This window comes from Erinaceus europaeus, chromosome 1, assembly GCF_950295315.1.
Source record: "Erinaceus europaeus chromosome 1, mEriEur2.1, whole genome shotgun sequence".
Taxonomy (NCBI): Eukaryota; Metazoa; Chordata; class Mammalia; order Eulipotyphla; family Erinaceidae; genus Erinaceus; species Erinaceus europaeus.
This window is the reverse complement of record NC_080162.1, coordinates 28,988,185-29,013,457: the sequence shown is the minus strand read 5'-3', so window position 1 is coordinate 29,013,457 and position 25,273 is coordinate 28,988,185. Positions and strand designations below refer to the sequence as shown.

General features: G+C 39.3%; 1 protein-coding gene across 1 annotated transcript in view; it reads left to right on the top strand.

The window, feature by feature from the left end:
- Window positions 1-25,273, top strand: part of LRMDA (leucine rich melanocyte differentiation associated) — a 1,384,659-nt gene that overhangs the window by 786,461 nt on the left and 572,925 nt on the right. The window contains exon 3 of the mRNA XM_060171730.1: window positions 10,668-10,796. Coding sequence (XP_060027713.1) covers window positions 10,668-10,796 — 129 coding nt within the window. The remainder of the gene's footprint in view (window positions 1-10,667; window positions 10,797-25,273) is intronic.

The window sequence follows — 25,273 nt, the reverse complement described above, 5'->3', positions numbered from 1 at the left end:
CTTTAGCACTGGACAGTATTCCTTACTTTGTTAGAAAAGAGAAGCCCAACCTGTTTTATTCAATTTAGACTTAGGTATGTGGTCCTCAGTAAATATTTGCTGATGGAAGGAATAAATACATTAATACATTATTACTTTTATGTCAACCCAAGGTTGACTCTCTATTCAAAAAAATCATTTAGTTTCCATACTTTAAATGTCTTTGTACAATGCAGGCTTTTTGGTGACTTACAGATATAAGAAAAATATAATTCTCTTCCTCTGATGACTTGACTAGTACAATGAATGGAAAAACCAGTGGTTCGTGTCCATTCTGGGTATATGTAATTCTGTCTTTCTGGTTTTTCCAAATTGCTATCCTCTTTCATTGTCCTTTCAAAATTAATTTTATTAAAACCAGTAAAATTAAAACTATTCCTGTCCAGAGAATTTCCCAAGTCCATTCATTATGGCTCCTTATCTTGGCAGGTGATCATCATAGAAAGGCAGCTTGGCCATTATGCACATACAAAGCCCATCACTTCCCTACCAGTGGCTAATTCATCAAACATTTATCTTTTGCCCTCTGAGTACTGTGTCATCTTGCTTGTCACTCCATAGTCTGGGTTCCTATGAGAGATGTAAAAAAGCAAAGGTGGGGATTTTCTTCCTTTTACTTTACCTTCCCGGATCTTTTATATTAAACAGATTCCATATTTGAAACTCCCTGCCCATTCTTGCTTTACATTTCTCACTTCTTTGACCATGTGAAGGTCCTATTACGTTCATGCTTATCTTTTTACTGAGTGGTGGCATGATTAGCGCAGTGATCTTTCCCAAGGTCTTAGATAATATCCAGGTCTTAAAAATAGCACGTTTTCAAATTTAGTTGTCTTACTTTCTGCATTTACTTCATGTTTGTTTTACGTTACTGGGTTGACATGACATCTTCCATCAGAATAACATCTTTTTTCTGGGAAAATGTTCACCTAGTTGTTCTGGCCAGTTGTTCAGAGCAGCAATCAGATAGCTGAAGAGGCAGATGAGTACATACCAATGTCTATTAGACTCTGGAAATACTTATATTTATTATGTTCTATATTAGCCCTCTCTTTTTTTGTCCCCAGCATTATCACTTATTTTATGTGTTATCTTTAAAACTCAAAATGCACCATTATATGGAGAGCAAACCCCCCAAAATTGTTCTTTTAAAGGTTTTGCAGAGCATAGAGCTAGGACTGTTTAAGAAGGAAAATGGCTCTACTAACAAGCTACTTTTGGAGTTCACCATATCACCCAAGGCCTTCTTTCCTGTGAAAAAATATAAAGAAATCTTGTATTCTGGTCCAGAAAACATATTTTCACCTTTTTTTTTCTTACTGGAATCTCATAGAATCAGCAATTGGCACCTTTTTATGCTTTTCCTGACCTGATACTGTTCCAGCAGCTCCTACCCTTGGGGAGCTGGTCTTTGGGCAAGTATACATTTAGGGCTCTTCTATGTCCCTAGGGCCTGAGGCCCAGCCATGAAATGTCTCCCTTTCTGGTTGATTTGCAATGAGTAGACACCATCTGTTGAATTAAAGATTCCCTTTATGGAGGGTGGTGAAAGGCTTATGTGGAAGAGACACTGTTATCTTTCAAGCAAATAGTTCATGAGGTTGAAGAGTCGTGTTCTTGGCCCAACATATGTTTGCCCAATGGCTGTGGGAGCCTCCCCCACCAGGTGATGAATTCCACCCCATGGCGACATGCACACATACCACGGCTGCAGTACACCATGTCCGCTCCCTTACATATCCCTAGTAAAGAAAACCTCCATTTATAGAACCCACCAAACAAACTCACTCTTTAGACTCTTAAAAACAAACAAGATTTTGAGGCCACAGGCTCCATGCGTGCATGTGTGGTTTTGTAAAATCTCAAGCCGTGAATCAAAATAATTTGAGACAAAGTCAAAGCCCAAACTCTGCCACCAGGATGGGAGGAATGCAGGAAAGATTTGTTGAAAGACGACATCCAGATGGGCAGGAATATGGGAACAAGACGAGGCATCTAATGTGCTCCTCATCTCTGTCCCCAAAGATTTTTTTGCTGTAATAACTTTGGGGCTAACGCATCAGGTGGGAAAATAAAGGTAATCACAACACCCTTCATTGCTTCTCTTCCAACCTTTAGAGCCTACTTCATTCATGGTACTAATGTCATGGTATTGTATACTATCTCTCTTTATTTTAAATACACCTTCTTTTGCTTTCCCACTTGAGGCAGATATCGTGCCTTGAATATCTTTTACATTCTGTATGTAGATGCTCACCAAGTACTTGCCACGAGGGAAGTGAATACCACAAGTATGCATTCTGGTATTTAGTCATTTTTTTTAGTGTCATTACTTGAAAGCCATTATCAAGATATTTCTTATATGGCTTTTGCATGAAATGTGGCATAACATTTTAGGAGATGCACAAAGATTTAAAATTCAACTTTGAGACTGGGACTTCGTTTCTGTCTATCTCCTTTTCCTTAAATTTCCTCCTCTTCTGAACAAGTTACCACTGATCTATTACTTTGCATTATTTGATCATTTCCTTCTTTTTAAAATTTAAATTTCCTTATTGGAGGATAAATGTTTTATAGTCGACAGTAAGTACAATAGTTTATACATGCCAGTTTTCCACATAACAATACTAACACCCACTAGATTCTCCTCTGCCATCATGTTCCAGACCCGAACCCTCCCCCCACCCCACCCACCCCAGAGTCTTTTGCTTCGGTGTAATATACCACACTTCCTTATCTTTACCTCTAAGAGTAGAGGGACATGCCGCAGTCATTTTTGAGCCCCAGGGCCTAGTAAAACACTGACTAAAAAGTTGTCTCTCAATAATTTTTTTAGTGAATTAATTGATGAGTTGTAGAAGAACATGCCAAAGGGTCTACTAGCTGACAGATTTCAATTCAACTCTACATAAGACATGCTTACCATTGTGAGAGTCGTATGACTCAGAACCAGTTATGCAGGGGATTGAGGAGAATCAGGAAAGAAGTGTAGATTGGACAATAAGAAAATTTGAAGATCACCTAGATGTTTCTTTATAAATCTTTATGATAATTAATGCATTTCACAGTAGCTTCTATGAAGGAGGTGGTATTGATGAATTTCCATTTCTGAACCACAACCAGAAACTAGTTAGAAGTAGTTTAACATAGTTGAATATGTTGTATATTCATATATTGTATGTCTGAAGGATCTAGGTATGCCTTTGTTGTTATGTTTTTATGGTTTCAGATAAGCTGCTTTACCTCTCTGAGCACTAGCCACCACTTGCCATAACATGGAACATGGAATACGGAATACCCTGAACATCTTCTCAGTCTTAGTCTATGAATCTGTGGAGAACGCCATGGCAGGGCACATTTCACACAGAAAAAGTTGTGGTTCTGATATGTAGTTTTTAGACTGTAAGAAGTCAAGAGTGTTGACATGTGCTTTATAAGTTATAGGATGATATCCCTACAGTTACAGAAGCATTCAGAAGACTTTTCACAGTCTTATCTGGATGATCAAAGCAAGGCACAGAGTTTAGTGTGGAGGGAATGAATAGTAGAGCTGGACAGAACTGCTGCTGTTCTTCCACCATGCGGAAAAATAAGAAATCCTTTGGCAAGAAAACAGTGGCCCTTGTCAGCCCAGGTAAACTGTGGTTACAGGAAAAGAAACTCCCATTAGATGAGACTGCATAGGATACTAGAGAACTGCTAACCTAATCTGTTCTTTGCAGAAATTCTCTCTCAACCTCTACATGGCTCTACTCTGATCAGATAGTATAGTGACTCATAAAGCAGCTCAATCCTTTGTTGAACAATTTTCTTCATACAGTGATTAAAAATTCGGGATCTTTCTTTCTTGCATGATTTTTCTATTGTTTTCTTCTGCCTTGTAAAATGCCATAGACTTAGTACTTCGAAACAGTTAAGTTTCTTCTGCTTTTGGTTAAATAAGCTAGGCTGTATCATTGTTTCTCACACCCTTTACTACTAGGTTGTCTCATTGCACAGATAAATGAAATATCAAATATATTAAATTATAAAGTTAAAAAGAAGATCCAGAGACTCTAGGTATTACCTTTCTAGAGGTGAGTTGCCATTTAGTGCTGAGCTTTTTTCACAGTGTGAGTAGAAAAAAAATACGCATGAACAGATGCATGAATTATGTTGGCCTAAGGCAAGAAGACACCAGTTCTCTTGAGATAAAGTCTAACAACAAATTTCATATAGGTAAACTTGGGGGTCCAAAATTTGGAGATTTTGGGCCAGGAAATATATTACCTAATAGGACAACAATATTACTTTGGGTTCAAATCCCAAAATTATGTGGGAGTATTATGGATATTATAAGGGGGCATGCCATTCACAGAAGCAGTACTGTGTTCTCTCTCTCTCTCTCTGTCTCTGTCTCTCTCTCTCTCTCTGTCTTTCAGAACAGAAAGTGAGAACAGCAAATACCTAATAAGGAAATTTGCATCTCCTTATTCATTCTCTATATTTGTTTTGGGGACATATTTGTCAGTTTTTAACTATTAAATATGGTATATGGAAACATTTTATACCACTTAGAGTTTAAAACACGTACACACATCAAGGTACTACTTTAAATATTTTATAGATTCCTTATGCCAGTTTTGATTTTATTTCCTACAACTCAGAGATCATTGATAATCTCATTAGCTAAACTGGGACTTGGGGGTGACTTTGGCAAATATGTGATGTGCTGTCACATGGTATCATTATTATACATTGTCTTTCTTAGCCCAGAGAAATTTCCATATACTCCTATTTCTATAGACACCATCTACTGTCACATAGATACACTTACCATATAGAATATTGATTTATCTAATTATTTGTGAAGGTATGCCTGGTGATGTGATCTGAATGACAAAAATATGTGAAGAGATTTCCTAGTCTTAACTATACACATACTATAGTAGTTGTATAGAATGCCATTCTATATATAGATACACATGTATAACATACACATGTGTAAGTTAAGTAGGTGACTAGAAGTTATTTTTGGTAGATTATCTCCTGATATTAACCTTTCTCGAAAATATCTGTAGTGCCATCGGGTCATATCTGAGGACATGAGCAGTCACAGCACATATCTTCCTTTGCTCCTTTTCCTCCTATCATCCCCTGTGCATAGCCGAGTCTCTAGTCTTCTCCCTATAGCTCTGAGCATGACCTCTGTGCTCAGTTCATTTGCAAATATCTTCTCAAGGACCCTCTGTTTTTCCAACACCACACTTTTGGCATGGTGGTAAGAGCAAGAGATGTACTGGTTACTGTTCTTACTGGCAGGGGTGATGTTTGAATTATTTAAACACTACACTGACCAATCAGAAAATATTGACCTGAGAGGCCGTGGGTTGTGGAGAGATCTGAGGCTCTCAGGAGTGGCCATGGTAGAAGGAGGAGCCACTGAAGCAGTTATTTACAAGCTGGCAAAGTAGTTATTGTAACTAGTACTCGTGTACCAATGCCAACTTACTGAATGACACTTCTGCGTTAGGGTAAAGACAGGCATTCTAGCCTCTGAAAGACTAGGGATTTAGATACCGCCCTGCCAGCCCCTGGCCAGTCACCTCCAGGCACCTGTCTGCCCTGCCCTTGGGATTCTTTTGGCAGCATTTCTCTTCACAACTCATAGGCACATGGATTTAGCAGCACGCAGTTGGCAAGAAGCTACTGAGTTCTCAAATCGCATTTGACAATTTTCCAGATATTATGGAGGTTACATTGAGATGTCTTTTGAGGCAGACAGAAATCATCCAGAAAGACCATACTGAACAGGTAACAAGCAACTCTTGCAGGTCTGTAGGACTTCCCAGTGTGGTAAATATCAGACAGACAGAGTCAGTCCTCTAGAGTTGCCATCATCTCTCTGTTCTCTCTGTTAAAATTTTCTCTATGGGTTGTTGGGTAGGTATAGTGGAGGATGTTGGTAAAGATTCTACTTATCTTATGGAGCTGGGACCTCAGATATGCTCAGTATCATTGCTTTAGCTGTTTTTTCATTCAGATAGAGACAGAGACACACAAACATGAGAGAAATATCACAGCACCAATGCATCCTCTGGTGCGAAAACACCTTCCATGTGGTGGAGGACTTGAACCTGGGTCACATCCACTGCAGGGCTGGCATTCTCTCTTTCTCTCTCTCTCTCTCTGTCTGTTATCTATCCCTCCTCCCCTCCCTCTCTTATTTTCTTAGTTGGTTTAAAAACATCCCAGTCTTTGGTTCTGGACTTGAGGCCCACCCACCATGTTTGAAGAGAGGGACACATTACTTGTTCTATGTTCATGGCTAACTGCTTCCTTATGTTCCCTACCTAGCTTATGCCAAGAGTCACTGCTGGCCTAGACTGGGAGTTGAGGAAAGAACAGTCTAATTCTTGCCACAGCCTACATCCTAGGGATAAGACTGGCATTTCTTGAATGATGGAATCTGTAGGTGTGTTCTGGTGATTTGGGGTGTGGGGGAAGGGGCAGGGAGGAGTCATCAAACCCATCATCTTCAATTAGGTCTTGGCCTTCTTTCTCATCTCAACTAGTGGCTAACATTTAGGAAAAGGATGGAGGTACAGAGCGTGCACCACCCAGGAGCATGTGGGAGAAGGATTCAGGCCCCTTTGTGGTGCCTGCTGCCCTGCAAGTCTTCCATATGGACTCACAGACCCTGGTCTAGCTTGAGTAAGGCGGCAGCCGCCTGTTTAGCACTGCTGTTTTTATAAGCTAATGAGGGCAGAGTGTGAGCCACAGGCAATGATGCTGGGATATTAACTGTGACAGGAAGCTTGATCATAATTATCTTAACGAGGATAGGGTTAATTACAGTGGAAACTTAAAAGTTCTCTGTGTTTGAATCCTCTGGAGCCAAATGCGTTGTGATGTTTTGTCATCTTGATGCGACTCTGGAAAAGGCACTGGGACTTAACAGGCAGCAGCCACAGCCGAGACTCCTGGGGGAGGTGAGTCGAAGCTCTGCAAAGGCAGTGAAGAGGAGAACTGTGATGGTACCTGTGGGTGAGATAACGGGCAGTTTTCCTGCTGGTGGGACTGAGGCAGGCAGCCTGCAGTGTGCTTCAGAGGTGCTGATTAGGTTTTCTGAACAAATCACCAGCCACAAACGGGGCAGCACACCAGGCCTCCATGCCTGCCCATGGCATGTCTTTACTGGGCAGGGAAGACCACTCTCCAGCTGGCTGTGCCTAGTTTGAGGGTGATGTTTTGCCTCCCGTATAGCTGTTGATCCCAGTGGATGGACCTGCCTTGCTTCCCAGCTCAGCCCTCAGACATCTGTCTGCAGTCACTGCCAACCAACCAAGCTGGGAAGTGCTCCTGGAGTGGCAGGTCTGGGGTGCATTTTGGAGTCCACACGTATGGTTACAGAGAAAGTACACTCCCTTCATCTTTTTCATACAGCTGTTCCATTAAGCAACACAGATCTATGGGTATCCTTGAAGTCTTTCTGGCCTTGCCATTTTATTTCACAACACTTATCCATTCCTTTGTAGCTATAAAGTGTACTGAGCATTGTGAGCTCAGAGACTGATACAAATTATCTTTTCCTCAATTCCTTCCAGACAACCAGTAGCAAAAAAAAAAAAAGAAAAGAAAAAGAAAACACACACACATACAAGTAAACATTTTAAATAATGAAAAGTTTAACCATTTTAAAGGTCATGCCATTGCCTTTCACATTGCAAGTGAAGTCCTAGAAATCCTGTTTCTAGCCTGAACCTATATTTCCACTATAGCCCACGCTGTGTCCTGCCTCCAATCTCCCAGCTCTCGATTCAGCTGATTAATTACCAAAGGCACTCACTGGTGATGTGAAGGCAAGGCTTTATTAATTAGTAGCCCCCCACTTCTCCCTCCCAACTTGTTTTCTCTTTAACTGAGAAAGAATAATACTATGTGATTAAAAACAAGTCTCAGAAACAGACAGGCAACACAGACACAGAGGCCTTGAACCCAAATTTCCTGTTCCCAATCTGAAGTTTCACTTACCCCAGAGCACCCCTTGGAGGGACATACACCCACACACACCATGGAAAATTTGTTTCTGTGGACACTCCCTCTACTGTTCCCCTGGCTTTGTCAGTCTTCGTGCTGTGTCATTTTTTTTTTAATACCCCCCCAGAAGCATTTTTGGAAGGTAGCTTTCTTGCCAGTTGCCAATAAGCATTATATTTGCATGACATAACTTGGAGAAGCATGTGTTTGGATGCTGCTTCTGACCAGAGCCCAACTCTATGTGCACACAAAGGTTTATTAGCCATCCCTAAGATACCTTGTATTGGGGTGAGGTGGTTGTGATAAAAAGAACTATGTTCTGAAAAACACTTCGGAGTAATCACTTACTTACCCCCGTGGAGAATGGGAATCGAGAAAGGTTGACATTTCCCTGTAGAAGGCAGACTTCCTGAGTACCTTTGTTTGCTTATTTATTCACCCACCCTCAGAATGATGTGACTTTGGGACAGACACTGGCTCTTACCAGGTGGTAACTAACCGAGGCTGTTAGGCTGATCTTCACTCTGAGATTCAGAAAAGTCACTGAAAGGAAGAAGGGAGAGCAAGAAATCAGCACTTGCTGGTGATTTGTTACTCTCCTTTCACCTGTTTTCCATAAGATCTTATGAGTGGCAAGCAGCATAGAGTTAGGTCCTTCAGATGGGTTTTGTATAGGTTCCAGACTTACGCTGCTAGTGGAACTGAGGTCTAATTCTAGACCTTCCTCCTGTGTATGTTCTAAGTTCCCGAAGAATAGAGAAAAGAGACAGGATAAATGAAACACGATGGCCCTACCGACTCTTACCCCTAAATATGTGAACTGCACCCTCCTTCTGTGGAACAAGTAGCCTTGGCTCTTGGAGTCAGCACAGTCTGAGTGCTCCGTTCTGGCGGGAACACCCTAAAGTCCAGGAGAATGGCACTTGAATGTGTATCTCTAGGTCCAGTGGAGTCTGTCAATCTAATTCTTTATTTTGCTGGACCTGGGCTTTACCAATGTGCAATTCACTGTTCTGGTTCAGCGTTTTCATGCAAATAGAGAGACACAGAGAGAGGAAAAACACCTATTCTGAATATCCCCTGGTACTGCAGCACCTCTCACGTAGTGTTAGTGCTCAAATCTGAGTCAGGTACACGGCAAGGCAAATGGCCTACCCAGTGAGCTGTCTCTCCAGTGCAGAGTGTGACACTTGAACTGCTTATTCAAAACACCTCCCAAGTGATGACTTGCTATTTTAGAGTCCTTTAAACAGAGGTTCCACAAGTGCCTCCAGATAGCTCTCGTGCTACAGTTCCTACTCACACCACATGTGTTGGCATTGCCCATGCTGACAGGCAGGTCTGTAAATGTAGGTGCTATCAGTGAATGAGTAAGTAGTGTGTATGACACCTCCCTAATTCATCATATTTTATAAACTAGCCAGGAGATTCTGTGTGAGTCTCCCCTTGGGTCAGTGTTCTAGCTCATGTCAGCCTGTGCAGGCTCAGCATAGCTCTTGAGTCTATCAAGTAGGATGGCTGGGCAGATGTGTCGTTATGTATGTCCATCCAATGGGTGACCTTTAAAACTTACTGTCTTTATACACTGAGCTAAACACAAGCACACAGCTACTCTTCTATATCGCCTTCACTTCCCTACTAGTTTGCCCAGAACATTCAGAGTTAATGTTCAGCTAAGTGTGTAAACAAGGCTGTTTTTCTCTTTCTGATATTTTTCCTCCCTGTGTGGGGTACTTCTTTCAGATGCCTGTTTATTTACTGCCTCGACATCTACATTGCTGTACTCAACACTTCTTTCAAAAAAAAAAAACTTTCCATATATTAAAATACATCTTGAAGGAGCCAGGAGCATTGAGATAGAAAATATACCAGCCCCTTTCCTATACCACCCTAATACAAACAAAATCAAATAGAAGTCTTGAAAGGAATAAAAAGCTTTACTCTGAGATTTAAGTGATAGAGCCCTTGCTTTTTGGATAGTCACAGAAACACTGAGCAAAAGCAAATTAAGTGATTAGCAAAGAACAAAAAAAAATGTAAAGGAAAAATGAGTCAAAGGCACAGAACAGAGAGAAAGAAAGCCTTTCCTTGCTGCTTCCTATGAATGTGCAGAGGAGAACCGCTAAGAAATGATACTTGAAGTTATATTTATTATTGTAAGAGGGGTATGATATTTCTGGGCAGGAATGATGGATGACAACTTAAATTTGTGTCCAGGGAATGAAGGTGAACTGTGACAGAGTTATTTATCTTGGGAATGGAGGTTAGGGTCAGCCCAGGCTGGGTGCCTGAAGGCACAAGACATTGACAAATTTATCCTGCAGGCCGTATCTGAAGCCCTTTGTTTTGGATCCTGGCTACTCACTAAGTGACCCTCATCCTTCATGTTGGCAATGCTTGAAGGATGCAGTGAGTGCCAGCGGCCCCTTCTCCCCCGCCGCCCCCCACCCCGGCTCCCACTACTAATTCTTGTCATTCACTTTGCTGACAGGCACCAAGCCCAAACTGTTCCCAGTCCTGAAAGGGAAGGTTAAAATATTTATTTCGGCTCATAATGGCCTCCCTGATTTAGTGCAGGATCATTTTTCCTGTTGCCTTTGTCATTGCAGGTCACTGGAAGGACTGAGTGCGTTTGGGAGCCTGGAGGAACTCATCTTGGACAACAATCTGCTGGGGAACGACCTCGTGTTGCCAGGGTTACCCAGGCTCCATACCTTAACCCTCAACAAGAACCAAATATCCTTAAAACTGCATGTTGCCTCCACTCCCTGCCCAGCCCTGCAGTGGTCCCCTTCCACTGCCACCCCCATCCCTGACCCCCCCCCCAAATACCTGGGAAATGTCAAATGAGTTTTATGTGTCAGCTAAATTAAAGTATGTGAAATACAGTCCATGGGCAGACAAAGCATTCTGTCTTCTGGCACTTGGGACACTTCAGAGTAATTTATTATAGGTCATTCATAAATGAAATGCACCATTATATCTTCCTGTTGCTCCATTTTAGTGTAGAGATCTAAGTTATGGCTGTGAAGAAATCTTTTTAATAGATAAAAATAGAGAAAGAAAATAATGTCACTGCTGCTGAGAAGGCAAAACCAGATCCTGTTCTCTTGGGCCTGTGTGAGAGGGCGACCTCTGGTGGAAAATAGATGGTACTGCTTCTGAGCAAACGGCTTTCAAGTGTGTTTTCTGACTTGGTGTAGGTTTGAGAAACAGTTTTGGAAAAGGAGAAGTGGGAAGGAGCTATGATGGAAGTCCAGCCCTAGCACAAACTCCTTCCCTTGGTCTACTGACGATCAAGACTCAGGAATTCCATTCCAGTACATGACTTCTTCTTAAGCAAGTTGAGGACTTTGTAGCCTAGGTTGAGATTCTTAGGGAGTCATAATACAGATCAGAACCTTTCTGTGGTGAAGGGCACAGAGCATTTCCGGTATTAGAGCTGTGGTTCTCCATGAGTCAGAGAGCTGATCAGTTTTGTTGTTTCCCATATCCTCACCCCTAGAGTAAATTCTGGCACAGAGTTGCAGTTGAGTAATTGTTTGAGTCATCATCACTATCTGGTCTTTATTTAGCAGAGTGCAGTAGTTATGTATCAGGCACCTCGTTGTACAATTTTAAGTGAATTGCTCTTCTTTCTTGTGCACCCTCTCTGAAATGGGGGCTTTTTCTTCATTTAACTAGATGAGAGAAAAAGGTGAATTGCCGTGTCTTGGGTTCAGTCTCAACTGTGACTATATTCTAAGTGTTTTCCATCCTGCTATGTTGCTTCAGACTTGAGGTTCAACTGTCTTATTTTTTACTGATGGACTATTAGAGACTTTGAGTAGTTTAATCACTTGTTGACATTGAGTGGTATATTAGATACAGAAATTAACCAGGTAATTTTCCCCAAGAGTTTGACCTAAGACAAAATATATATGTTAAATTTAACACAAATGCCTATATCCACATTTAGGAATGATTTACACTGTTTATATTGTTTTCCTTCTTTTTAAATTTGTCTATTTATTTATTTTTGGACAGAGACCACATGAAGGTGAGAGGGGAGTGGGAGGTATATAGGGAAAGAGACAGAGACACCTGAAGCCCTGCTTCACTGCTTGTGAAGTTTCTCCCCTGCAGGTGGGGACTGGAGGCTTGAACCTGGGTCCTTGTGCACTCAACCAGGCACACCACCACATGGCCCCTCACTGTTTATATTAGGTTAGTTTGTTTCACTCTATAAAATGCACTACTTGTATCCTTTACTAACTGGTATGATAGATGCAGAAGGACTACAGGTAAATATCAGTTTTTATCATTGGTAAAACGTTAATGGATTTTACCCTCTCTTAGTCTTTGACCAACCGAACTTCTTAGTCATTATTTGAAAAATTATTAGTGTGCCATGAGGTTTCCTTGGCTGTCTTTGGTGACAGTTTTTCACAAATTAAGAACAGAAGGATGATTAAACTAAAATGTGCTTGATGTGGTTCTTTCCTTGAACCCTAGTGTTTATACATCTTGTGCCTTAGTTAATTCTGAGTTCTCAAAGTTGAGTTCATGAGTTAGCTTAATCATGACTAGCTATGTGACCTTGGACAAACCATCCCCTAAAAGTCCCTGGTTTTCCTTTTTAAGGGAATAATTTGGACTGAGTGATAAATAATTTGGACTTATTTATTCTGGAATCAACCTCACCAGAGATTAGCAGGCCTCTTGGTTCTACAATCCTGAGAGATGTTGTCTTTGTTCAGAATCCTTCCCTGCTCTGTGCCTCTCACCTTCTCCTATTTGCAGCAGTTATGCTGGAAGAGTAACGGCAGTCACTAAAGTAGAAGGTCATATCCAGGTAGTAGGCTGGTCAATACTAAGCTGTTTGCTGAACAGTGCTTTATTATTATCAGTAGGTACAAAAAGGTAGGTGACTCTCCTAAAATGTAGCATTATTTCTTTCTCCTCTAGCCTACTAGTGTTACCATAAATGTCAGTTGGAATGCTGGAGAAGTCATGGTGCATTTTTGTATAGAAAAACATAGAAAAGTAAGTTGTGACTTTTCTGATAACACAGGACTTACTTTCCCCCATGTAGTTGACCCTTAAGTTACTGGATGAAAGGCAGGTAAAAGGCAACAGCAATACTACTCAACATTCTCCCAACCTAATAGTTCTGGCAAGTTATAGTCAAGTGACTCTCCTGCTTACAAGAATACCTCAGATCCTCCAGCAACAATTACTGTGTCCCATATTGCTATTACTGCTCCATGAAAAGATTAAGCTTGTTTCTAACAGTTAGGTTTGGTCTATCGTAGTCCAAAAATTAGTAATTTAAAGACATACATATTTTACTTATTTTATTTCTTTGGGTCAGTTATTTGAACAGGACTCAGCTACCCCAATTCTGCTTGTCTTATCTTGGATCACTCATGCAGTAGTAGTTATCTGAAGTTGACTCAGTCAGGGTTGATTGAGCTAAGATGGTCTCTCTCATATGCTAGGAGCTTGGTGCTTATTGTTGGCTGAAGTAGATGTTTTTAACAGGCTATCACAGGCTTCTCCACATGGAAGGGATGTTCCAATCGTACAAATTCTATTATACAAATACTTTTCAAGTCGTGCTTATAACACATGGTTTGCTGTACCATGACCAAAGCAGGTCACATACTAAGCATTTTGCCTTGTATTTGTGGTATAGTGAAATATAGAATTAACTAAATATTGACCTTCTGAAAAGGTGAGTATTAAAATTTTTTTTATAAACTGAGTCTGAAACATTTTAGGAAGTTTGCTATCAAATGAGGTTCTGTCTCAAATTATTTGCTGAAGTTGGTTTTGTTTTAAATGTTTTGCTTTTAGGTTGTGTAGAGTGATTTTCACTGCCTTAACCTTGATTTAGCTATCTTGAAAATATATTTTATGTTGGTTTTATTTAAAGTTTTATATATCTATGCAGTGTTCTCTTATAGGACTCTAGGAACTTGGGGTATGGACATAAAAATAATTGACAATCTGTATGCTGTTGTGAGGGCTAGTCTAAGTATTTAACAAATAACAAATTCTAGTAATATAGTTATATGAAGGATTAGTCTTATTGCTATTTAGCTATTATACAGGGTTATATTATTTACTTGATATCTCCTAAATCATGTAATAGGAAAGGGCAGGGTGCAACAGTGGTAAACTTTGTTTATTATACTTCACAAGTTACACACATGCACACACACACAAATTTAAGGTTTGTAAATTATTAAGCAAGTTATAGGTGATCCCCTCCTAACAATGCATGCTCATTTCATGTCTCTTTGCCACATTTCACTAAGGTATGCATCCTTTTAAGGCATAATGTTATTGCACATTTATAGGCTTTAGTATAAAGGGAGCATTCTTTTTTTGTATTACAGGGAAACAAAATGTTTATGTGAAACATTTTATTGTGGAACTAAAATCACCATATTTTTATTTATTTTTTTAATTTTTATTTTTTTTCCTCCTCCAGGGTTATTGCTGGGCTCGGTGCCTGCACCATGAATCCACCGCTCCTAGAGGCCATTTTTCCCCCCTTTTGTTGCCCTTGTTGTAGCTTCGTTGTGGTTATTATTATTGCCCTTGTTGACGCAATTCGTTGTTGGATAGGACAGAGAGAAATGGAGAGAGGAGGGGAAGACAGAGAAGGGGAGAGAAAGATAGACACCTGCAGACCTGCTTCACCGCCTGTGAAGCGACTCCCCTGCAGGTGTGGAGCCGGGGGCTCGAACCGGGATCCTTAACGCCGGTCCCTGCGCTTTGCGCCACATGCGCTTAACCCACTGCGCCACCTCCTGACCCCCTAAAATCACCATATTGTTGAGGTATCTTTGCATAGATTTAGAGTATGCACTTGACTTTTATAGTTTACTACTACTCTAATGTCATTCTCTAAATTAGGTACTGCTATAAATAATTATCTCTCATTTTTTAGGGAAAAAAAAGTAGGTGTCTGAATTTCTTGAAGTCACAGAGATAGTTAGTGGTGGGATTCAGTTTAAAGCTTAAGGATGAACATTCCCAACTCCAGACTCTAAAACCCGAGAAAGGGGCAACAACTTTACAAGTAAAACTAAGATGTAGGAGGAATCAGCTGCCTGTGCCTGCCTTGGCAAGACCTGCTCCCATCTCCAGAGGGAGCTCATGAAGGGATTCCAGAGCCCAACCCCAGCATAAGGCAAATTACTTCTCAATTTACAGATGTTTCACTTTTCATCTGCATACCTTTGCTTGACCTCCCATCTTTGTTCTGCAAGTCCTTTGTTCTGCAAATTCTTTGTTCCAGTGCTATTAAGGCCTCACTTTTGTGCCCTATCCTGGTGCACCTAATAACCTCCTCTCTTCAAAGTTCATGTTGTCATATCCTCTCCCTCTCCCTCTCCCTCTCTCTCTCTCTCTCTCTCTCTCTCTCTCTGATAGGATGGAGAGAAATTGAGAGAGGAGGGGAATATATGTATGTATGTATATATATATATATATATAGAGAGAGAGAGAGAAATAGACACTAACAGACCTACTTTACCACTTGCTTGTGAAGTGACCCTCCAGGCAAGTGGGGAGTGGGGGATTTGAACTGAGATCCTTGTGCTAGTCCTTGTGCTTTTTTTAAAAATTTTTTTACATTTATTTATTTTCCCTTTTGTTGCCTTTTTTGTTTGTTTTGTTTTAATTGTTGTTCTTGATGTTGTTGTTAAATAGGGAGAAATGGAGAGAGGAGAGGAAGACAGAGAGAGGAAAGATAAACACCTGTAGACCTGTTTCACTGCCTGTGAAGGGACTGGGAGCCAGGGGCTCAAACCAGGATCCTTATGCCAGTCCTTAAACCCCTGTGTTACTTCCTGACTCCCTCTCCTTGTGCTCTGAACTATGTAGCATAACTGGATGCACTACCACCTGGCTCTCCCGCCCCCGAACATCTATACACACTATTCCTCCTCGTTTCCTGGTAAGTGCTTGGCAAGAGTCTCAACCATACCATGTCAGAATGTTTAAACCCAAATAAGAAGCCAACTGAGATGTCAGGAAAACATACTTAGCCTTTGCATCGTCAAGCAGTTTCCCTCACTTCCCCATTAAGGGAGTGGGAGAAGAGCAATAAACAAACTTTATTGTAAATCACATTTCATTTTCTGTATGTTTGCTCCAACATATGGGAGGAGAGAGAGAATGTGAAGTGTAGATCCAACAGGAAGAAAGAACAGTGTTACATATATAGCTGGGCTACTGTACGAAGAGTGTGACTGACTGAGAAGGAACTAGAGTTCTCTCTTCTGTTTCCCTCATTGTCTTGGGCAGATCACATCAAAATTCTGATTTTTTTTCAGTTGGGAGTATAGATGTTGTTTTTTTCCTAGCAATAATACAGAGTATTGTTAAGAGATGTCATTATTTATTGGGAAGTATATTATTAACAGCCAAAGACTTTATAACTTTTTGGTACATTTTTAAAACAAAGTCTCAATAGTTTAAATAAACCCAACAAAGAAGTGGCTGAAATATGATGATACTTGATAGTCTACAACAAAAACTCCTTATTTTTCAGTATTAGGAATTGCCTCTTTTGTGTCAGGAAATTATGCATCCATTGTTCCCTAAAAACGACATTTCTTTAGGATATAGCTCTAGGTCTAGACACTGTTTGGCAACTATCTGATTTGTAATCCCAGTTCCCTAAACAATCACTTTGGTGTGATGATAATTTTGATATGTGTGAGTCAAAATGGATATATCATGTCATGTAGACATGGTTAGCATGTCTACGTGACAGTAAGCCAAGGTTGAAATTCACTGGTTGTTGAGGATGCCCTTTGACCTGGAGCTGAGTAGAGAGAGAAAGGGCGCATACTTATTCTCACATAGGAAATAGCTTCATTCCTGTGCAACTACGTAGTGTATCAGTTGACTCCCCGTCTGCTTCATGCTCCAAACTTTCAAGAAAGGCAAGATGTTTCTTTGATCTTGGACCCTTGCAGAAACTTTTTTTTGCCAAATATAGCCATGGCAGCTGGGTTCCATGATGGCAACTTTGTGGAGATAACAATGAAAAAAATCTAAATGGCAAGTACTCTGGAGAAGGGTTGGTTAGGAAGACCAGGTGTGCTCTGAGAATCCAACTGGAGAGAGCTGAAATAGTGCTAGATAGCTTCATTTTTTCAGGTAGAAAAAAAATGTACCATTAGGAAAATCCCTGAAACTATCTCAATATTGTGATGGTTGTTTAGATAGCGACACCAAGTTCCCTCTTCTGATTGTCTTTGATTAATTTTCTGTGAAAACTGGTAAGAGTGTGACAAATTCTACCTCAGGGTTTGCAATTAGACAAGAAAAGGCTGTGTTCCCTTTTGTTGACTCAGGCTGTCTGTATATTGTTTAAATCCCCTACTCATGCTCCATCCTCCAGTTCTAATATCAATATGATGAGGAAGCTCTGGTCCAGTGTATTCATGGAGTAGATGCTAGTGATTTCTGCTTGCTGTGGATTTGGGAGATCTCACCTGGCTCAACCCAGTCACTTAGTCAGTTAGTAGTTAAAAGTTTAGGAGCGATGAATAATTTTGCCACTCATTGTACCCTAAATGGAGAGATTCTAAGGACCTCCAAGAGCCCAGAATTCTTTAGATTTATTGTCACAACATGGCTGAAACTTCTTGAATCCTGAAGATCATTTTCGGAAGAAATTTCCTTTGAGCAAAACATTTGATTAGCTCTGTAGCATCACAATAATCTATTAAGGGGAAGATGCAGATCTTATGGGATATTTAACTTTTGTCTTTTAAAGACCTTTTGAAAGAGACTACCTAATATTGAATACAGGATAGTATGAAGTTGAATGTTTATTTGGAATAAGAGTATATATAAGAACATTTTAAAAGCTGTAAGTTGACAAATATAACACATATTGAATTATTTAGAAAATAATAATAAATTTACATTAAGCCTGCCTACATAAAATATTTTCCTATTTTTCTGAAAATGTTAATATAACTGTATTAAATAATAAGATTTTATAATTATTCTATGGAAATAATAGAAAGATAATTGAAAATTTATCTTTAAGAGATGTGGAGTCCTGAAAGAATAGGAACTGCAAAATTATGTTTCCTGTTAAACAACTTGAAAACACATTATAGGAAAACCTCATCAGCTCACAGCTGGGTTTGACTAAAAGACACAAGCATCTGTATACCTAAAGGTTTGTGATAGCAATTGGTAGTAAACACTGGAGGGACGTAAGAATTTGTGCCATAGGGCACCAGTTTCCATTGTTCATAGAACAGAGGACACTAAAATGCCTAACTTCAGTGAACTTCCTGAAAGGGGGTGGGCCCCTGTGATATTGGCAGGGATATAGTACTTGGGTCAAAAAGGGAATTGTCCTAATATTTGAGATATATCTTAGCTGTATTAGATTGGTCAAGTCCTCTGACCCCTTCTTTAGGGAACTGAATCAGTATAGGAGCTGCTACAATTCATAATAAGACCATGTCTCTCACATAGAGACAAGAACTCTGATGCTACCCTATTTCACATGCAGGTAAGAGAACTTCAGCAAATCTGAACTAGGGTTTTGGAAAAGTAGAAAGGTTAAGATAAGTTATTCCCACTGAGTTGTATGTTTGACACTCCCTACTTTACTAACATCAAGATTTACCTTCATTTTCCATGACTCCATTTATTGTCCTTTCCCTCTCTACAACACTGTAGTCTCAGTGCCACCTTCAGGGAGTCAATAGAAGCTAATACATATGTAAACAGAATGTCAACAAAAATCCATCATGAAAATAAGATGGAGTTCTGACTGTGTATGAAATGACAAATATACAGACATAAAAGTGAAGAAGTTATTCAGTAAAGAATTTAGAAGAACCTTCTTCAGTAATACTTAGGAAGATGCAGAATATCTACCAAACACAGATTGAAGATTGAAAAATATGTTAAATGCAGGTGGTGCAAAGCACAAGGACTGGAGTAAGGAGTTCGAGCCCCGGCTCCCCACCTGCAGGAGAGTCCCTTCACAGGTGGTGAAGCAGGTCTGCAGGTGTCTCTCTTTCTCTCCCCCTCCTCTCTCCATTTCTCTCTGTCCTATCCAACAATAATGACAGCAATGATAACTACAACAATAAAAACAACAAGGGCAACAAAAGGGAATAAATAAATAAAATAAATATATAAAAAAGAAAAATATGAGTAGAGATGCTGTATGTGAAGAGTACATGAGTGAAATTCTTGTTAATGTGGAAAATTTAATGGTAGACTTAATCACATAGAGGAGGAAATATCAGAAATTGAAGAAGCAGTGACAATTATCTTGGACTTATAGATAGCTTACATTAAAAGGCACATGACTTTGCTAGATGATACTCTAGTTCTTTAGCATCTCCTCTATCTGTCTCTTTCTCCTCCCCCTTTTGCTCTTCCTCTCTCTCTCTGTCTCTCTCTCTCTCTCTCTCTCTCTCTCTATATATATATATATATACACATATATATGTGTGTGTGTGTGTGTGTTACAGAGGAGGAGAGAAAGCAGAGTCCATATTCAAACAAATGATAGGTGAAATTTTCTCAAATCTTGGGAGAAACCTAATAGTAGATTTTCAGGAAATTGAGGCAATATCCAAATTTCTGAATGAAAAATGAAATATTCTTATTCCATGCAGATTCCATTTGTATGTTTTTCACTCCACATAAAGCATTCCAGTGATTTCAAATAATGCTTTCTTCAAATTGATTGATTGCTGGAGTTCTGTTTCAAAATGAGTGTATATTCCCAAGTCAAGACATAATACTGTAAAATAATAAAAAGTTAAGTATATCAAAAACAAACTGAAAAAATTCATAGTTTGCCAAGGAAAGCAAAAACAGTGTACAAAAGTAAGAATATTAGACTTTAATCTGACTTTTCTGCAGCAATTCTATTTTTTTTTCCCTCCAGGGTTATTGCTGGGCTCTGTGCCTGCACCATGAATCCACCGCTCCTGGAGGCCATTTTCCCCCTTTTTGTTGCCCTAGTTGTTGCAGCCTCCTTGCGGTTATTATCGCCATTGTTGACGTTGCTTTGTTGTTGGATAGGACAGAGAGAAATGGAGAGAGGAGGGGAAGACAGAGAGAGAGGGGGAGAGAAAGATAGACACCTGCAGACCTGCTTCACCACCCGTGAAGCGACTCCACTGCAGGTGGGGAGCTGGGGACTCGAACCAGGATCCTTACTCCCGTCCCTGCGCTTTGCACCACGTGTGCTTAACCCACTGCGCCACCGCCCGACCCCCAGCAATTCTATTTTTAAACACTTTTTTTTTAAAGCTTTTCTTTAAAATTTCATTTATTATTGGATAGAGACTGGGAAGTTGAGAGGAAGGGAAGACAGAGAGGGAGAGAGACACCTGCAGCCCTGCTTCACCACTCGTGAACCTTTCCCTCTGCAGGTGGGCACAGGGGCTTGAACCCAGGTCCTTGCACACTGTAATGTGTGCGCTTAACCAGGCACACCACTGCCTGGCCACTCTGCTGCAATTCTATGAGCTACAAACTGTGGATTAGCGTATTCAAAGTGCTAAAAGATAAATAATATTTCAATCAGGGGGCTGAGGAGCCCCAGACTTTGTAGAACGCATACATCACAGTATGCAAGGACAGGAGTAAAAGTCCCTGGTCCCCACCTGCAGGTGTAAGCTTCACAAACATTAAAAGAGTGCTTCAGGTTTCTCTCTTTTTATTGCTTCCTTCCCTATCAATTTCTCAGTCTCTAAACAAAATTAATTAATTTAAAAATAAAATATAAAAATTGCCAATAAAAATAAAATATAAAAATTACAATATAAATTTACTATTCAAATGTGATGTAGAAATAAATGTTTTTCTCAGCAACTGTAATATTAAGAAGTAAAACATAAAAGAGTAAGAAGAAATTATCAGAATCAGCAGTAAAATGAGGAGTCAAACCAACATAATAAAAGATAGTTTTTGCTAGAGTATGTGGGATGTGACCTTCATGATAACCACAAAATAAAAATATTTAAAGAGACTATTCAAAGAAAACAACAGTAAAGTTGAGAGAATCACCATGGAAAGCCATTAATAACAATAGTTAATGAATTCAGTAAAGTGGCAGGATAAAAATAAATATATGTAAATCTATTGGATTTCTTAAGGAAACAGTGACTCAAAGGGAAAATAAATCAAGATAGTATTTGTGTTTACAGTGGCATCAAGAAACAAAATATCTTGCAGTTGCAATACTCACAATCTGAACATTATGACATTGTTGAAGTAACAAAGAACTCTGGGAAAGGAGGGCAAGGTGGAGGCTGAGAAGAGTGGGTGTGACTTTGGTGTCCTAGTGCGGAATGATGGAAATAGACCTAAATTGGGAATGAGAGTGTTTTTGCATATACCTTTCATGAGAAATTTGACCCATGTGTCAGCAACTATTCTGTGAACCTCATCCCCCTCTCCAGGAAATATATAAGAAGAAAAAAAATGCCACCACACTAGAAGGAGAACTTTTTAAAGCTGCCCAGGGCAGCAAATCACCCTTTGCTTTACTTGAATATCTGTTCTATAGCTCTTGAAATATCCCCTGACCCCAAGAATTGAATCTAAGAAATTTCTGTCCATGGCCAGTGAATAAAGTTTTATTTTCAATAAAATAAAAGATATCCCACATTCATGGATTGGAAATATAGATGTTGTTAAAACTGTCCTCTTGCTTAGATTCAAAGAAATATCTATCAAAATTCTAAGGACATCACTCAAAGAAATATAATAATTATAAAATATGTGTATAAACATAAATGGCCCTGAAAAACCAAGAATTCCTGAGAGAAAAGAAGAAAAACAGGAGCATCATGCTTCCTGACTTTAAAGTATACTATAAAACCATATAAATTAAATGTGTATGATATTGGAGTAAAAAAAGGCATTTAGATCAAGGGAATAAATACATAGGAAATAACCCCATATTTAGTATGAACACCCAATCTGTGATAATGAAGCTTGAGACCATATTTTGGAGAAATGAAAAGACTATTTAACAAATAGTATTGACACAATTGAATGTTCACATGCCAAAGAAAGTAAAAATTAGATCATTTTTTAATGGTACACAAAAAAGTTAACCCCAAATGGATCAAAGGCAAGGATATTAGACCTAAAGCAAGATGAAAACATAGGTGATGCACTCTGGGATTGCAACATCAGAGATGCCTTTGGACTCTCAAATCTGTCTGTATGAAAACAAAAAATAGGGAGTCGGGTGGTGGCGCAGCAGGTTAAGCGCACGTGGCGCAAATCGCCAGGACCTGCGTAAGGATCCCAGTTCGAGCCCCCGGCTCCCCACCTGCAGGGGAGTCACTTCACAAGCGGTGAAGCAGGTCTGCAGGTGTCTTTCTCTCCTCCTCTCTGTCTTCCCCTCCTCTCTCCACTTCTCTCTGTCCTATCCAACAACAACGACATTAATAACCACAACAATGTTAAACAACAAGGGCAACAAAAAGGAAAATAAATAAATAAAAACTTAATTTATAAAAAAAAGAAAACAAAAAATAAGAATAAACAAGTGGGACATGACATTTAAAAGATTGTACACATTAATAGAAACCATCATCATAGCAACTAAAAGCAACTTGGTAATTTGGAGGAGATATTTGTACATTATATTATTCAATAAGGGCTTAATGTCTAAAATGTATAAAGAGCAATAAAATATCAAATAAATTAAGGAAATGGACAAAAATACACTTCTCCAAAGAAGACATACAAATGATCCACAGACAGGTGACAAACCACTCAAGATGTTGTTAGGGCAGGGTAGATAGCATAATGGTTATGCAAAGAGACTCTCATGCCTGAGGCTCCAAAGTTCCAGGGTCATTCCCCTGCACTACAAAAAGCCAGAGCTGAGCAGTGATCTGGTTAAAAACAACAACAAAAAGTTGTTATGGGTATTCTTTAGAAAAGAAAAGAAAAGCTGAAGGTGGAATGTATTGCCCACTGAGCTGCCATGCACATTGCCCAGGTCCTGAAACTCAGTACCACATAGGAACTTCCATGAAATTGGGAAAAGCTGGGATGCTGTGGTATCTCCACTATCTGCCTGAATGAAACAGTGACCCATAAGTGGTGAAATCACTCATGTGTGAGACCCTGGCTCACTGCATATACACAAAAAGGAAATACTTAGGGGCCAGGTGTTGGCCCACCTGATTAAGTGCTCACATTGCAGTGCTCAAGGACCCAGGTTCAGGACCCTGCTCCCTACCTGCAAGGGGAAAGTTTCACCAGTGGTGAAGAAGGGCTGCAGATGTCTCTCTGTCTCTCTCTCTCTATCTCTCCTCACCTTTCAATTCTTCTCTGTCTGTATCCAGTAATAAATAAAAATTTTTAAAAAGTTAAAGAAAAAAATAAAGGAAATACTTATGATCCTGCCAAGCCACTCTAAAGCATATAGGTACTGTTAAGTAGATAATAATACTAGAATATCCATAACTTGAAATCAGTTTAAATCTCCATCAATATGTGACTAATCAGGAGGATACTGTTCTAGTATTAAAAACATGCAGTGTGCCATTTGGGATAAAAATGGATAGAATTTGAAATAATTATAAATGAAATACATAAGAAGGTGAAAGATAATTACCAGATGATTTCACTCTTATATGGAATATAAGTCATTAAAGCTTAGCAAATTACCTTAAAATAACAAAATTAATTCTCAGTGAAAACTATAGTAGCTATTGGAAGGAATAGAGAAAGATAGGTGGAAATAATACTTTGGGAGGTTTTTGTGCAATGACACTGAAATTTGCGTGTGGGTACAGTGAGTTTATGTATAGAGGTGTAAAAATACTACTGCCAAGTCTGTAGCTTACCAAGTCAAGCAGTAAAAATATGAAAGAAAAAAATGTTTTGACTAATAGTTTAGAACAATTTCTATCAGTTTTGCCACTTGTTGACTTTATTAATAAATTACTATTAAAATTTAGAATTATTAAATTTTGATTTTTTTCTTTTGTTTGTTTTGTATTTTATTTTATTTTACTTTATTTTATTTTATTTTTAACTAGTATACTACTCAGCTCTGGAATTTGGTGGTATGGGGAACTGAACCTGGGACCTCACGAATGAGTGTCTATTTGCATAACCATTATGCTATTTCCCTCACCCACTAAATTTTGTAATAGCCTCACATATTTCATTCAAATCTAAAATGCAAAATTTCAGTACATTGCAACTTGTGTGTATGTGTATACAGACTGAAACATAAATGTTTTAAATTTATAAATTCACTAAAAATTTTACTCTCGTTTTAATATCAGTCTTCTCATGTTCATGACAGCATGGCTGGTGGCAAGAATATTACTAGGAGTCATTTATTTCTCCTAGTAGTGTTGTAGTATCTTAAATATGAAAATGATCACACACCACATACATATGCACACATACACACACACATGAGCACACATGCAAGTTTACCCAATGAATCCTAACTCCTTTACTAGTTCCCTTAGGTTTTCAAATTCCCACCACCCTCCAGTGTTATCTACCTCAAGGGAAAATGTGACAAGAAACAGTGATCTTAACTGATTATCACAACACTGATAAATATTTTGGGGGACTAGATAGAAACATTGTTTGGAATTTGAGTTCATTTTCTCTGACTAGTTGAAATAAAGTGTGAGATGTATGTAACATTCCATGGTTAGATAACATACTGACAGAGAAGGGCAGCTCCTTACTTTGGTTTTGCCTTCTCTCCAAGGTTTCAGTAGATTGCACTTCTAGAAGCTGTATCCCATGTCATCTACTTTTATGTGCTACATTTTATGTTTATAAGCCAGTTCTGTGTGCTATGCTGCTATTTTCTGGTAAAAGTCTAATCCTGTCTAACAATCTTGACTAACTCTTCTTGTTACACTGCTGATGATCGTTGCCACTTTTATGACCTATTTAGTCATTATTTTACTCAGGGCTCAGCTATGTGGACCTATGATACTTTGAGTCTATTACTCTTCTCTTACTTGGCTTTGGGATTTTTAGTGTCTGCATTTACTGTAGAGCTGATTCCACTGAAGAAATAGATCATGGCATAATCTCATCACAATGGTCTTTTCTCTTTCGTATGGTATTGGATTCACAACATATTCTCAAGACAGACATTCTGACCTACCTGATATGACTAAACCTAGCAACTGTTTTGTCTTTGCTTCTTAGT